Source organism: Molossus molossus, unplaced genomic scaffold, assembly GCF_014108415.1.
Source record: "Molossus molossus isolate mMolMol1 unplaced genomic scaffold, mMolMol1.p scaffold_m16_p_14, whole genome shotgun sequence".
NCBI classification, from domain to species: Eukaryota; Metazoa; Chordata; class Mammalia; order Chiroptera; family Molossidae; genus Molossus; species Molossus molossus.
Window position 1 is genome coordinate 38,478,864 of NW_023425349.1, and position 16,651 is coordinate 38,495,514.

Sequence of the window (16,651 nt, forward strand, 5' to 3'; positions counted from 1 at the left end):
ATTTTTTTCAAATGACTATTCAATTACCTATTGCTGGAAGTCTTGAAGAGTAGATCTATAAATGGAAAAACTGACTTTTAAATTTTCTTTTTCTTTTTACCATACCTTTTGTATATTTACCATGTTCAAAAATCCAATTATAATAGTATCACTTTTGTTTTTTTAAACTAAGGAAGGAGGGTGGAAGGAGGCAGGGAGTGAAACTATTGACACTATATTCTGATCTTATAAATGACAACTAAGAGATTTCCTTAAAGTTGCTGATTGTGTTCTAAGAATTAGAGCACAAGAATTAGGAAACTCGCCTTGTAGTTCTGACCTTTTCCTTAACTCATGGGACCATGATCAGACCCTTATCTGTAAAATGGGGGTAGGGGCAGCCTGTGTTCCAGTCCTCATAGGAATGTTGGGAAGAAAAATGCCATAATAAATGTAAATGTGCTTTGGGATATAGAAAGGGTGCACAGAACATTCTGCCTTCTTTTCAGTGTGTGCCTGAGAAGTTTATTCATTTATTCAGCAAGCATCTTGAGACACTGTTATCACTGGGCCCTCGTTAGACCTTCATTCACATGGCATGGACACATGGTCAGTGTCATCCACTGTCCATCCTGTTCCACAGCTCCAGGGAGAATGAATTCCGACTACTCCAGATAACTGAATTCTCAGTGACCGCACCCTCCGGACACTAGACATTCTCTTAGGCTGAACCTTTGCACGGTGTGAAAATTCTCTGAAATCACTCCCACGGGTCTGTCTTATTTTTTTCTAGAATTCTCCCAGTGACACAAGCCTCAGACACTTTACTTCCTGTGTTAATGAATGCCAGTGCCTAATCATTGTACAAGCAGATGTTCCTTAGGAAAAACAAATAAAATTAAGGCTATCTTTAGGTTAGCAAACACCCCCACTCTTGGCTGAGTAGACAAATAAGCAATGCCTTTCACCTTTTTTTCTCTCTCTCTTCAAACATGGCAAGGCTTCCTATCCTGTGGAACACCCTGACTCCCTCCTCTTGTTTTTGACATCACCTAGGGAGATTTGGGGTAGACCTCAGAGCAGTAAGAAGCTCTATTAATTGTCTTGACACGTCTGATAGGTTATTTTTCCTCACTTTTAATCTCTCTGATCCCTTTAATCTCTCTGATCCCTCATTCTCATTGTGCTAAGAATGAGTTGCACCCTGAAGAACAGGTGGAAATAAATGAGCTGATGCAACTAAAGAGTGACCAGGGGATTGTGGACTGGGCACTAGCTTTACCAGGCAGAGCTGGGCTCCTTGCCCTTTCTCCTGGGTATTTGGCAAGCTTTCAGAGTTTTCTGTAGAAGGATGGTGTGGAAGGAAGACCACAAGAAAGTCATAAAGGGATGCCAAGTCATAATGAATAAGAGTTATTCTGTGCACTCCCGGGAGATCTGAGCCCATGAGAGGCATTGGTTGGTTCAGCACCAGGAAGTGCTTGCTAAGGAAGCTTTGTAAAAGGCAAATGGATTATGGCTGGAGGTTTGGGGGGCAAGAGGAGGTGTTCAAATAAATCCCCTCTCACTAGTGCTAGACCCTTGGCTAGGATGTGCACAGGACTGCCCTCTACAGCCCTCCAACCCTGTGAGTCTGTGATTCTGTAGGAGGTCCAGGAGAGCCGTGCTACCCATACTCACCCTCCACCCCAAAGCCAGGAAGACCACTATTTGTCTCCAAAATGTGCTGTCCTAGAACTGAGAAGGCATTTTAATAACTTTGTAAAGTGCTTTTTGAAAGTCCACTATAGGTAAGTTCCCTGGTCAGACCAAATTGAACAAAGTAACCATCACCCTAAACATGCCACATAATTATTTTCTATACCTTTGCACTTGGCGTAATTGCCTCATTTCCAGAAAACACGGAGGTCCTCTCCACGGGACTCTTAACACTTCTGAAGACATGGGTTCTTTGCACCACCATGCTGACTCAGTTGTTCATTTGAACATTAAAACCTAGCCATTCTTAGTTTCAGTCATTGCAACCTTGTTTCTTCTGGAGGCTTGTCTGGGGTCCCCAAACTAAGCCAGGAAGGAAAATAACTTTCCTTTCATTTGGGAACATTCAAAGTCATCTTTACTAATAATTTATGGTTTCAAAGCATGCATTAGCTCAGCTGAACCTGGAAAAAAAGCCTGTGTCAGATAGTTTATAAATAAGTAATCTAAGGCTTAGGAAGGTTAAAATGACTTGCCTGTGGTTACATTCCCTGTTTCTAAGCATCAGTCTACCATACTACCTACCTAGCTTCTTGACCTCTTAAGCTCCTTAATATCCATCCAACTATTCATCCATTCACTCATTCATTCAAAAATGATCGAGCACCATCTATGTATTATGCTAGGAGCCATCTTAGACAGGGAAACAAAGGCACTAACATCTCTGCCTATATAAAACTTACATACTAATTGTAGGAAATGGCCAACAAAAAATTAATTAATAAAAATTATAATATTGTCATGCAAACAAGGACAAATGGCCAGATAGTACACACAGCAGACCTGCTGGGATATCATGATTTAGAGTAAGACTCGTGGTGACGGAATCAGTAGCTGGTGTGTGTGTTCCCAGTTCAGTTGCCCATTAGTCTCTGGAATTGTACACAACAATCTGGTAAGACTGAATTTAGACTCTTGAAGAGAGATCCTTATCTTGAGGCTCAGGGGCTTATAAATTATGCGATTAAGGAAGTACTGGCCTCTCACCTCCAGTGATCTAGGGCTAGCACTTAACAGCAATACAACAGAACTTCAACTCCAGTGTATCCTGCCAGGTTAATTTTTATGGTCCTGAGCTGGGTCCAAGGTTTGTGTTTGCTCTCCATGTTACAGCAAGCTAGCAACAGGATGATCATTATCAGAACCCATGGCTGGAGAATCGGCAGCTGCTGTGGCATAATGGGGAGTTAAAGTCCCAGCCTTTTAATTGATTGGGACTGATTGATTGATTGCTTTAACCACTGGGCCATAATTGGTTTCCATGGAGCTTTGTAAGAAACACTTTCTGTGGGAACATGTAGTTCACTATTGAACTCCTTGGATACTGATGATCTATTTTTTCAAAACTATCTAGTGCTCTATCTCTCATTCTTGTACTAAAGTTCAAGGCCCTTCTCTGCTAACTCAAGTCCTAGGTGGAGCACCAGGTATTTCCATTTGAATGATTGAAATTCTGGGGCCAAGCTGAACCTGGAGAAAACATTTCTCTAACTCAGCTGTGCATTAAAAACACCTAGAGAATTTGCCCCAAAAGTTGCCTATGTATTGCCCCACCTCAGACTAATAGAAACTAATTCTTTCAGGGGAAGGCTTTGGCTTCTACATTTTTCAAAGTTCTCCATGTGATTCCCATCCACAACAAAAGCCAAGAAGAACTGCTCTAATATTCATCTGGCCAGAAAAATAAGACCATGTGAAGAAAACCCTCATCTCAAATTAAGAAAGAAAGCTTTGAGATTTCTAGGAAAGATGGAAGACTGAACAGGTGTGCAAGGCTTTCCATCTTGTTTTGGACACATACATATGCTTGACAAGATATAACAAAACGGAAAAGAAAAATCTCTACGAGCCCAATGAAACTAATAGGGAAATTAAGGTCTGGGGAGTAAAGCTTGGTGACCCATCTTGAGAGCAAATAGTCATAATAGCTAGTGAGTTGGGCATCAGGGAGGTGGTGGGTTTGGAGGATGGCTGTGTTGTGTCTGAGGATGTCTGTCCTAGACACAGGACCCTCGACACAGAGTCCCTGGATTGGGATGGACAGTAAATTAGAAACCTTTCTCCTATTTCCTGTATATCAATGAGACTTGGGATCCATGGGTTACCCTAGGAAAGGGAGGCACACCCAATAATTACTGAGCTAGATTTTGTCCCCGAAGGATGTGGACTTGAGTTAAATATCAGGGTTTAAAGACAATAAAGAACATGGCATTTTACACACTTGGGTTGGTATCTACAATCCAATCTACCATAGGAGGAAAGGCTACAGAAGTCCATAGGGAGGTTGCTATGTTATCTGTGCAGCAATCGACTTTACATGTAATGTGTGTGTACAAGTTAAACCTAGCTTATACACCAGAAATGATATATGACATATAGGTATTATATAGATGACATGAGCAGTGTCCATATGAGAAGTGACTTTAGTAGTTAATTGGTATTTAAAATATTGTTATCAAAACTAGAGTGTTTGTTAGCATAAAGGACATTAGAGTTTGTGTGTATGTGTGTGTAATGGCTGATTCTGAAGACTTATTAGAAGTATTGCACAAGCATCATCATTCCTGAATAAAAGAGGCAGAAGAACCTGGTAGGCCCAGCTCTCTAATGTGCGGAGCATAGCTTTCTGTGGCCAGAGCTTGTGGGTCTTCTGTTGCTCCTCCTTTCACTTAATCTGAACAGAGGCCAGGCTGGTCCTGCCATCAGCACATCATTACATCTGCCTTTGAGTGTGACTTCCGTGCAAGGACAGGGAGGGGATGTTTTCTGGACAACATAGCAGGTGTGTAGCCTTGAAAATAAATCCTTGCTTGTTTGGATAAATTTGGTCTGAACCTTGCCATCTTTGTAAAACACCACCTTCAATTTGTTGGAAAAGCTAGGATGCCAGTTTTATGAGGTTTCTAATCACAAGACTTCAGAAGCATTGTTCTCATCCAAGATTTCAGGTGTCCTTAAGCGTGAACAAAAGGAGAGGATTTGAGGGGAAGAGTGGATGGGGACTGCAGAAACAGTTGAGGGCTCCAGGAAACTTCAGTAATTTGGAATGAAAATGAATAGCATTTTAATTATACTACTAATAGGAATATGCAAAGGTAATCTGGTAAAAGTTTGAATCTTTAATAATCCAAATCAGGCTATGGCTGGCCAAGCCCCCACTGGTTGAACCTTCGTCTTTAATCCACAGTTTCTTTGAGTGGGATATACGCCTCGGTCCCAGAGGGACAGATGATCCTATCTGGATTTTTAGACAAGTTATTCCCCCACTTTACCCAGATTTGAATTCCCCAAGTTTCTGCTGAGCTTTCACCTGGTCATATATATTTCTTTTTTAGTGCAAGGAAAACATATCTGCACCACTGAGGGGGTGTGAGGTTCATGAGGCAAAGTTCCTGAAGAGTTTGATTTTGGGATAGTCCACTCCCAAATCTTATGTTCCTGAAACCTACACCGGGAATTTCACCGAGATGTCCCCTGTGCCTCTCAGAGGTTGAGGGAAAGAGGTCAGATGCTTGGAAATGTGACTGTGCAGTACTGAGAAGCAGAAGTGTGGACAGACCACTCTGATGGCAAGGAAGGGACAGGTGACAAGACTCAGGTGGAACCACCCTTATTTTCTCCTTCTTCACCTTTACAATTTTGGAAACACTGGTTAACACAGAAGCCAAGGGACTGTGGCATGTTCAATTTCGCTACTACTTTTGTGCATGGGTTATTTCAATTCTCAGCGCTGCCCCAACCCTAGAATGCCATGAGAACCAACCTTCCCTCGGCAGGTCTGATCTCTTAGAAATGATGGTGATTCTGTCTCCTCACTCCGTGTTGTCTAACATGGTATCCATGAGCCACATGTGGCTACTTAAATGTAAATTGAAATTAAATAAAATGTAAAATTCAGTTCTTCAGTTACAGTAGCCACATTTCTAGTGCCCACTAGTCCCATGTGGCCAGTGGCTACCATACTGGACAGTGCAGATGGACTATTTATACCATTGTAGAAGGTTCTGTTGGACAGTGATGTTGTAGTTATCTAAGAGGTAAGTTGAAAGTATCAAGTAATGGAGGGACCCATCAGGGAATTTGTGCTCAAGGCTCTTTACTTTCATTGCCTTCAACTAAGGAACCTGCAAGCACCTACAGTGAGCATATCTAAAATACATACAGCCAGACAAGAAAAAGGGCCCCTGTGCCTTATGAAAATTTCATACATTTTTAAAGTAATCATGTCATTTTTAGTCTCTCTTTTGGAGGATGTTATTTATTGTAAGACATCATTTTTATTAAATACACTGTAGTACAAGAGACTTTCCATGTCAGGTTGAGAGAAGCTGGTCACATGATTTACAAACAAATCTTTTTATTTTTAAACACTGATATTCTGGTGTCACTTTGAAATCAGCCAAGATGCAGTGGGTCTTAGTAAAGCAATGGACCTCAAAACAGATCGCAAAACAGGAACCAGTAATTATCAGCACAGAGACATCACATTAAAAAGAAAATAAAGCAAATAAAGAGTTCCAAATACCAGGTCACAATTTAAGGGGCAATATATCTTCAGAGAGAGATTGAAGTGTGTGTGTGTGTGTGTGTGTGTGTGTGTATGGCCCGCATATATACAAACATCTCTCCATGTACAGAAGCAAATGCAGAGAGTGTCCACATCTCTAGGCAGATTTGTAAGTGACAGGTAATGATCAATGAAGGCAAGGAGCAATATTTTACCATAATTTGGTCATTTGTCAAGAGATTACATATTTAAAATCCACATTTAATTCAAAGACCTTGCATTGAAAACATGTCCAGTGGTTTTATACATTTTTAAAGCAATAGTAAGATATACAAGCTGCAAGATGTAGGCCTTCTGTCATTTCATGTTCTCCAACTTCTATTTTCCAGTTTAAACACGTGACTATTAGCAGCTTTTACTATGCTTGCTCCAGTATGTTCGACATTCAGCCAACCTTCACTCAGGATCATTTTTATGAATGCACAGACCAGAGAAATAAAACAAACACGGACCTGGCCTAGAATGCATAGACTGAAAAAATGACATCCCATGTTTTCCCATGTCGTCTCCTGAGACGTATGGTAAGATGGCAAAATAGTTGCTTGGTTGCTGTTGTGAAATTCACAGTGTTTTGCCTGCAACACATATACATATATTTTTTTGCTTTGCTTTGTGTTTGTGATAAATGGAGCAAAATAAATAAATAAATAAATAAATAAATAGATAGATAGATAGATAGATAAATAAATAAATAATGTAAAAGGAAGAGAATGGGAAGAAATTCAGAACCTAAAGATATTGAATAACCTTTGACTCAAGAAGCAGTGCTTCATTCCAGCCTTGACAACAAGAAAATAGCCTTCCTGTGCTGTCGTATTTAACTACAAATCCCGCCCACCTCTACTTCTTTAGAATAACATTTGCTCTCACAACCTGGGAGTCTCTGCATTCCACAATGACACGTGGTAAAGAAATGGCTTTACTGCTCATTTAGCCATTGGAGTAGTTGGATCACCAGCCGCCCCTCTCATGAAATTTTCGTAACAGGGATGGAGGGCCAAACCAAAGCTCAACATTGGAAAAGAAAGGCCTCCATTGGAAGGAAGAGAGAGAGAGAGAGAGAGCGAGAGAGAGAGAGAGAGAGAGAGAGCAGGAGAACCGAGGGTGTGTGTATGCAGTCATTTATCTAATTAGATATACAATTTAATGCTGTTGGCATTATGGAAGGTCCAGTTTGCAAAAGGAAAGGGTAAAAAGAAAAGTTTGTTCCTAACCAGGGCCTCCTTTCGTGTGGCTCTTTGCAAAAGACAGCTTGGTACACGCTGATTGCATTCCAGTGGGTGTGGGAACTCCTCAGAGCTGCTCGCCTTGCTGTGGGGCCTCGGACTTCTCCCCGTTAGCCTTTGAGACACTGGGCTCCCAGCATTCCTGCTCCCTTCTGGAATGCTTGGACTCTGAACACAAGTATAAAGCAGCCAGAGTGGGACAAGATGAGCATACTACAAATGTGCAAAATGACGAAAAAAATCCGTTTTCCTTTCCTGGACCTTTACACAAGGAGATCTAGTTCGGTTAGCATTTTCCTTTGCAAGGAGCCAGAGAAAGGACGCGGTGCAGCAGGATGGCTTTGAGTCGGTTGTTTTGGGAAGCACGTTATCTTAACTAGGCCTTCCTCCCATGCAGTCCTGCACAGAGCTGAGAATGCGGTGTAGTCCTATCCACATGGAGAATGGAAGCACTAACAGCAACATGATGTTAAAAAGTTTTGGTTATTTAGCAGATTTTAAGCAAATTATTCATACTGTGCCCTACTTATAATTATCTCTATTACTCGGTGCCTATAAATTTATACATAAGCACACAAACACACTATGTATGTGTGTTTGTCTATGTATAAATCAAGTATTTATAACATATAAGTACATGAACATACCACAGGTAGTGCTGATGTGAACACATATGTATAATATGAATTCTGATATAATCCTTTATAGCATAGTTCAAAATACTGTCTAGATAAGCCTGATGATGACATTGGTTCAGTGTACAAGGATGTAGCTGAAGCTATGAGCGTGATCACATATCATGATATCTCAGCTGCTTGTCACCGCGCGTGTTGCATTGTGTTCTTCTAACTTCATATCCTGCTCCGTGAACTTGTTAGGTTCTTTCTTTCTGGCACTGGAGTCTCTAGTGAACTGAATCCTGGACTTCAGAGTCAGAACATTTCGATGCAGGCCACCGCCAGAAGCTAGCCTGCAGATTACGAGCATGCCATTGAACTGCCCCAAGTCTCCATTTCCTCACCTCTACGAAAATGGGAATACTTGGCTCACATATGTGAAAACTGGATGGAAAACTATGAAACGATTTATTAATGGAAATGACTGTCAGAGTGTGGGCTAGAGAATTAGGTCTGTCGCTACTGTTGTTGCAGTTTGTAACAAATGTGATGGCAGGCCATGTTCTGTGAGCATCACAGTTGAGAGCGAGGTGTGCTCCGAGGGGAGCCTCAGAAGAGGGGACTGTGGGGACCAGTGTGGAGTATCTGGAGCTAGTGGTTCCTTCAGCTACTTTAAAAGCAATCTGGTATTCCTGCAACGCAAGACATCGCTGACATCAGTGCACACTCTTGAGACAACAGAGGAAGAAAATAATAATCAGCAATATAAATAACTACAAAGCTTTGCACTTGCATAGAACCTTTCATTTCAAGACCTTGAGGGACTTGTCAAAAGGTAAGGAGAGGTGTTTTTTTTGTTTTTTGCTTTTTTTTTTTTCTTCAGAGGAAAACAACACTGGAATGGAACGGAGTGCTCCCATCTTCTCATTTGCCTTAAACAAACCTTTGCTCTAAAACGTCACAGCCCTCCTCGAATTTGATCCCTTAGCGCCTCGCCTCTTTGCTCTCTGTTAAAATAAAAACAAGTAAGTTGCAGCTTCTTTTCCCAGAGCAGCTGGCCAGTCCCACAGAATGGCAAACTTGTGCCGGTTTTCAGGTCATCGCTGATGGAATCTAGAAAGTGTTGTACAAATCTGCCCCTTTTGACTGCTTCACAGAGTGCCACAGTGTTTTAACAGTACCATGGGTCCTTAATAGGATATATACGTGCAGGTATATATCATGGAGATATGGCTTTCATTATATTATTATGTGTATTCTGGAGGGTTTTTTTTTTTTTTTTCACTGACAAAGAGAACAAACAACTCAACTCCTGTGTCTCATAGGCCAGCACAGAACTTGAAGAGACCGTTGGTCTTGTTTGACCCCCTTCACTTGCTTGTAGATAAAATGGATGTCCTTTTGTTCTCTGTGAATCGACATTTCTGTGTTTTTTTGTTTGTTTGTTTTTGAGAACTGGCTTTCAAACCCTATAGTGGAAAATAAGGTGTTCCAGTAATTAAGGGCACAAGCAAAACCCAAACAGAACAATTGCACCTTCAGAAACAAATATGAAATAAAATGACTTGAGATGAATTAAAATCACTCCCTTTCAATCTGGCTCGTGTTATAAAGATGTCAAGTTAGCAAAATTCCCCTCACAGAGGGTAGCAAGTTTTCTTGAGGAAGAGAAATATTTTTCTTCCTTGGTGTAACTGATCATCCAAATAACTGTAAATTTCTATTTAAATTTACAACCTCATTTCACAAAACCCATGACTGTGCCCAGAAGCACACCTCCAAAGCTTGGTCTGGGCACAGCCTCCCATTGCTGTGCTGTGCCTCATTTTTTATTTTACTTCTTTTAATGGAGTGAAGAAAACAAAACAGCATACTGACAGTGGAGGACGCTTGGAATGAAACCACTCTCCCAACCAGAGCCCACAGCAAGGACGTGGCCTGTGTACACTGAACATCAATGCCTGTGATGTCCCCAGAGATGAGTCTTCCTTTCCCAGGGCTTCACTTTGCCCTTCCCACAGTGCCACAGTCTCCCAGTGGGTTCAACGTGCATAAGGGCGTACAGGCTTCAGGGTCCACATTTGTTCAAACCCATCACCACCCTCTGGTCCAGAGACATTTATACTCAGCTAATGAACTCCATTAGCTTCCCCTAATTATATAAGTTATACCTTTTATAAATCTGCTCTACATATCAGGGCACGACGTCTGGAGCAGTAGTTTCTGCACACAAGGTATTAATCGACGAAGACCATGCACAATTTTGCTTGCACAGTTAAAAGGACAGGTGGGTGGCGGGCAGGGGTTGGAGGGAAATGCTGTCTGAAAGTTCAATATAAGAAAGTTTGCCTCCGAGTCTTTCGCTTGTCCTAGCTTTTCCAAGTGCTTGGCTTTCCTACCCAACCCCGAAATGATCTCTGGAGAAGAATCCACCTATTTTCAACAGAACCTGACAAAGGGTCATGGGATAACACCTGGGCAACCAAACCAGTGCCAGTACTGTGACCTACAAAGACCAGGCTGTCTGAGCGTGTGAGGTGCCACCTTGCATCTCCGGAAGCCGTCTTTTCTCTCTACTACACTCAAGTTTCTGCTGATGGGAAGTGAATAGTCCACGCCACAGAGTTCAACAGTCTTGTTACTCCTCAGAAAGGTCCGCAGGGGCAGGTGCCGAGCACATCCCTCCCAGCTAACAGTTGCTGGGTTTTTCCTAAGTAGGGACTGATGCCCGCTGATCCCAGTGGTTGTCTTTGTTCCTCCCTTATTGTGGTTCATAGTAAATCTTCTTTCTCTCTGGTTTTAATCTCCCATAATTAAAGGGCTTCCCAGATGGAACACAAGTTTCCTGTTTGCATACACAGGCTTAAGCCTTCCAGAAACAATAAGAACAGTAATAATAATAAATAAATAGAAGTGAATCCATAGAAACTTTCGATGTCTGTACAGCAGAAGCGACAAAGTTTAAGTCATATTTGTTTCCCTTTTTTTATCCACGTCAAAGGCAGGAATACAACAAGGCATTGTTAGTTGTGGTGGGCAAACTGAAGTGTCTGCTGATATAACAAATTAGGTTTGTTAAGGCCTTTGTCTATGCAGAGTTAAGAGTAATGCAGAAGCCAGATCGATTAAAAAAGAAAGGGTAAGGACTGGGAAGCAGGGAAGACAAGAAAAAACAAAAACAAAACAAAAACTGGGGAACAAACCAAGGGAGATGGAGAGAGAGAAAGAGATAATGCCAAAAAGAAGTCCATACTGTGTCTACGGATGGAGAAGTACACATTGCTTCCCTCTGAAAGCTTCTTAGCGTCTTTGTTGTTAATAATACTGTCAGAGTAGAGAACAGCAGATTGATGGCATCCAGCAGCAGTTAAAAGACGTTCATCCTCTTGGCCCATCTGAGGAGGTGCTTTGGGAAGGGTCGGTCTGGGGGAAAGGGCCCTAGCCTAGAATATCCAGATAGACCGGAGATGCCTTGGCCAAGTTCTGAAGGAGGGTATGGATGCCCTTGATGTTCTTTCTCATGTGGGGCTCTCGCTGCCAGCACCCCAGCATCAACTCGTAGACCTCCTGGGGGCACGTTCGAGGTCGCTGCAAGACTCGGCCCTGAGTGATGCATTCTATCACCTGGAAAAGGTCAAAGATAGGATCAGACAAGAGGAAAAACAAAACAGGTAAAATAAATGTCAGCACAAAGAGAAGGTTGCTTTAAAGACACCCACTCAGTATTCACTTTCTTCAGAAAGAAGAGAGCAAGTATTATAGATTGGTATATCGTGTTTAATTGTATTACACCCATTTTTTAAGCACACTGATTTCACTGAACTAGTGGAGAAGGAACTTATCTATAATGAATGATCCCAAATCTCACCCTAGAATTCCAATGTGTTTTTAGCTTTACCAGCCTGAGATGGAACCTAGGTCACCTTCATGTCAGGGTGCTGACTGATGAGGGACCTCAGGCTGTAGAAATTAGTGGTCATGTTAGATAATGAATTTGGATAAAAGACAGACTTGGGTCTGAAGATGTGAGGTGGCTGACCAAAGCTATGTCTCAAATATGGACACATTTGCAAAAGGATTGGAAAACAAAATGCTTGCGTTTTCTCTAGTAACGCACGGTCTATTGAAATGTGGGAAAGGGAAGAACCGTGAAACCTTATTGGAATAATATACAAACACTAGCTGGACTCTGAGGGTGCCAGAATGTCACAGCTGCTATTAATTTGCTAGATGAGCAGCACATAGTGATTCCTTAGTTCCATCACCAGAGGATGCCAAGTGTGTCAGCAAACACTGTGCTTTTCTTCTCTTTTTCAAAATTTATCTTAATTGTTGAAAGTATTATAGATAGATGTCCCCCCTTCCTCCCCACTGACCCCCTCCATTCTGCCCCCCTCCACTTTTCCCACACTATTGTCCATGTCCATGGGTTAGGCATATATGCATATAAATTCTTTGGTTAATCTCTTTCTATCCACCCCCTTCCCTCTGAGATTTGTCAGTCTGTTCCCTGCTTCCATGTCTCTGGATCTATTTTGTTCACTAGATTCCATGTATAAGTGAGATCCTGTGATACTTGTCTTTCTCTGACTGGCTTATTTTACTTAGCGTAATACTCTCCAGGTCCTTCCATGTCGCCTCAAAGGGTAAGAGACATTATGCAGCTGTAATAGAAGGATCACTGTGCTCTTCTTTCTCCAGAACTCTTAAATTTCAAGAGTGACTATACTTTGGCCATGACATTTAGGTACACAGCAGGCCATTTGAGAAGTTCTGCACCCAGCAAAGACACATAAGATCGTGTCCTAACTTCCGGCCAAGGGGTGCCTCTCGGTGTCAGCCCTTTGAAAGGGTCAAGCCCAGCCAGTGCTCCACCCACCTCGTTGTTGGACAGCTGGTACCAGGGCTGTTTGCCATATGTGAAGATCTCCCACAACACGACCCCCAGGCTCCAGACGTCACTTTCCGTGGTGAACTTCCTGTACATGATGCTCTCCGGAGGCATCCAGCGAATGGGCAGCATTGTGTGGCCGCCAACCTGGTGGGAAAGGTATGAACAAGGAGGGATGAATCACCTCCAAACCAGGTTCCCACCATTAGAGGAAAAGGTGTGGAAGGGAGATGCGGGGGACATTTTTCTTCTTTTCCTTTATTTGAATTGATTGATTTTAATTGTTTATAAACACACAAGGAAAAGATGATTTCTTTATAATCTCAAGCACCAGAGACAGAGGGCAAAAATGGTCAACAATTTTTTTTCATATTATTTGCAATTTTCTGTCAAAACTAGACAGGAACAGAGCTGATGACTGAGTGGATGCTCATTTGGATAAGAAACACATATTTTCTGGTTTGAGGATGACTCAAACTTCTAATTAAGAAGATCACTTTGATAAGGATAACAAGTAGGGAGTTCTTCATTCCAAAATGACCCACCAAATGACTCTACTTTCTTAGCAAGGCCAGAGTGTCCTTCCAGTTTAAGGTGTTAAGACGAGTGCACAGTGCTTCCTTGAACACCTTCCCCACAACCCGGCGATGAACAAGGCAGAAATTATTCCCATTTTATAGATGAAAGAACTGAGGTTCAGGTTGCCACGCACACAAAAAGGTCAGGTATTTGAATTCTGAGTTCAGGACTTTTCTTTAATGCAGGGCACTGCAACTAGGCTTATTTACAAAAATAAATAAGTAACTATGGTTTTAAAGCCCATTTAAGTGAAACCATGGAGTCTGAGGCATTAGAAGGCAAGAGCATTGGCACAGGCAAAGAGAACTCTGACAAAGGAGACTCGGTCATGATTTCCTTCCTGGAGGAAAGCGAAGTATTCCGTTTTCAGGTTTGTAGCCCATCAGGGCTGTCTCATTTTATAACCACGATCAGATTGTTGGACAGTAGCTCTGTGGATGTTTTTATGCTGGTAAACCCCAGCACAACTAGACCAAATGCTGTGCCTGACACCGGGCAGCGAGTGAGCTCACAGACACCAAGAGTTAAACCTCACTGACAACTCTCAGCCCCTGGGTTCCCTGCCACACAGAGTTTCTGCCCAATTATCATTCTCAATGTCCATTTCTGACTCATTAAAGGAAGGAAATGGACTAACAGTGTCTGAAAAGTGCTGCTCAACTCCAGAGCCCAAGGAGCTGAGAGGATCAGAGATGTCTAATACGCTTGGTGATTTCAGAAATGCTCCTAGCATCAAAGAAAGCACAAATGTGAAAAGAGGAAGGTGTTTTTGTTGTTTTCCATTCTTCTGTGTACAATGACTTGAAATCTGACAAGTGGGAACATAATTTACTGGCTCAGGGTTAGGGTGGCCCTCTATCTTTACTGTTCAGCTTTGAATACACTAAAAGCTCCTACACTAAATAGAAGCTGGTTGCCTTCCATCAGCTTTTGATTTTCTCACTTGCTTCCCACCCCTATAGGGACAGGCAGTCACTGCTCAGTGAGGACAGATTTCCCTCATGAAGCTGCCTGGACGAGCCTGAAGGTGATGACAAGACTCACTCTCAGGGTTGATATCCAAAACACAACTCATGGGACACAGGCACTGACCAGCCAGAAAGGATGCTGGTGGTAACTAATTTGAAGGTGTGTTTGAGCTAGAGAACCCTTTACATACATCTCCTAGAAGCAGACAGCAGAAGAACGCACTCTGGGATGTGTTAATCTAGCGAGATGCCAGGCTTTCCATATTCCGAGTGGATTACCAGCTGAATGCAGTGGACAACACCCAATTCATGATATTAGACACTCTGGGTGCCAGGGCACACTCCAGTGTGCCATTTCCTACTTACATAATCTTGACTACTTGCCACACATCTCTGTGCCCTAATTTCTCCAAATATATAATGTGGGTAACAGTGAATACCATCCAGGGTTATCATGAGGTTATTACCTAAGCAGACAATATACATTTCAATGAACTGAATACTTTCAAGGCGTTGCTTCCTACTCTGTAATTTTACTGTCTGACTTCCTTAAAATGGGAAGCAGCCATTCTGGAGACATAAGGAGAGTCAACACATACTCCTCAGTGCAGTGACAAGTACTCTCGCTCCCGCGACCACAGCACCTACTCAATCAGGTTTTCTGTCCTGTATTGCTAATGGCCAAAGAAAAGGCTCCTGTTTCCTTTAAAGGAGGAAAAAAACAAGGTTTCACATTTTGATTTACATGTTTTCCCATCTGATCATTTATTTTATGCTTGGACAGATTTTTCACTTTAATTCTTTCAAGAATCCCTTCTGGGATTTCACACATGCTGTTATAAATAATGCTTTCCTTGTTCTGATGTCAAACGGGTGAGTGTAAGAGAATCTAATAAAAGTTCAGACAGGGTTCACAAGTTTTCTAAACCCATTTAGAACATTTCTTTTGCAGCCTTTTCTTGGGATTTTGGAGCATGTCACAAAAGTAGATCAAAAAAAAAAAAAAAAGAACAACAGAGTCACAATCGTTACAAATTACCGTCACATTTCAGTCACAATCACTGGGTGGTTTTTGGAACCTCACAAAAATCATATTGTGCTGCAGCAACAAACACAATGAGACATTTGTTTTGTATTGTGCTACTTGGCAACTTGCCCTCACACCCTTGCTTAAATATTTGTGACATGGAATGTAATCCCCAGTATGACACTGGGAGTCAGAACTGTTGCTTTGACTGCCGGTTATGTGGCGGTATCTGAAGAGACTCTCCAGTGATCCATGTGGGTCAGGCCACATGACCTTCCCTAAACTCACCAGATTGAACTGACCAAGATGGGAGATCCAGTTCGCTGGGAGTTGACTTGGACCTGCAATTTTTATTTTCCTCAACCCCAGAGACCAGGGTTCTAGTTCTGTAATTACCCACTACCACTTCACCACCATAACCATCCGCCACCATTTAGGCCCTCTGCTTTACAAAGCATTTCTCCTCACTTATCTCACTTGAACCCAAGAGCTATCCTCTTGGGTGGACATCAGCTCATTTTCATATTACAAACAATGCCCCCAAAGTTCAAAGAGTTAGTAGCTTACTCAGAGCCACACACATGATGCTTCCCCACTCAACATCTTGCTCTCACTCTGATGGGTCGCTCTGTGTTGCCAGGTTCTCAGTCTCCAGCATGTGCCCGATGTGTTCAGCCAGCAAGTACCTTCTGATTCCTCGCCCAGGCTCCTCACTCAAGTCTGTTAGAAAATTGATCTCCTTTCCTTTTTATCTACTTCCCAAAAGTCCTAAAGGCAAGCTCAGGTTCCACCAGTTCAAGTGGTCCCTGCTTCAGCTCTGTGCCTTTTCTAAGTACCAGGAAGTCCAGCACCCCTTAGTTTAGGTCTGCTGACACTGTAGACCAGGTGCTCCTTTTTTTTTTTTTTGATAAAAGATCACGTTCCTCAGGAAAGGTGGATGCTAATAAGTTATGTCTGGCAGGACATGAGGGAGTTGGTTAGTAAGCATAACATGTCTTCAAGTGGGTTTCTTGTGAGTATTGATATTTGGGAAGAAAAT

The 16,651-nt window shown here is 42.2% G+C and overlaps 1 protein-coding gene across 1 annotated transcript in view; it reads right to left on the reverse strand.

The window, feature by feature from the left end:
- Positions 1–11,585: 11,585 nt before the first annotated feature.
- Positions 11,586–16,651, reverse strand: part of NTRK2 (neurotrophic receptor tyrosine kinase 2) — a 334,115-nt gene continuing 329,049 nt past the window's right edge. Inside the window, exons 19-20 of the mRNA XM_036261082.1 lie at positions 13,027–13,185; positions 11,586–11,771 (exon numbers count right to left, since the gene is read on the reverse strand). Of these exons, the coding sequence (XP_036116975.1) occupies positions 11,586–11,771; positions 13,027–13,185 (345 nt within the window). The remainder of the gene's footprint in view (positions 11,772–13,026; positions 13,186–16,651) is intronic.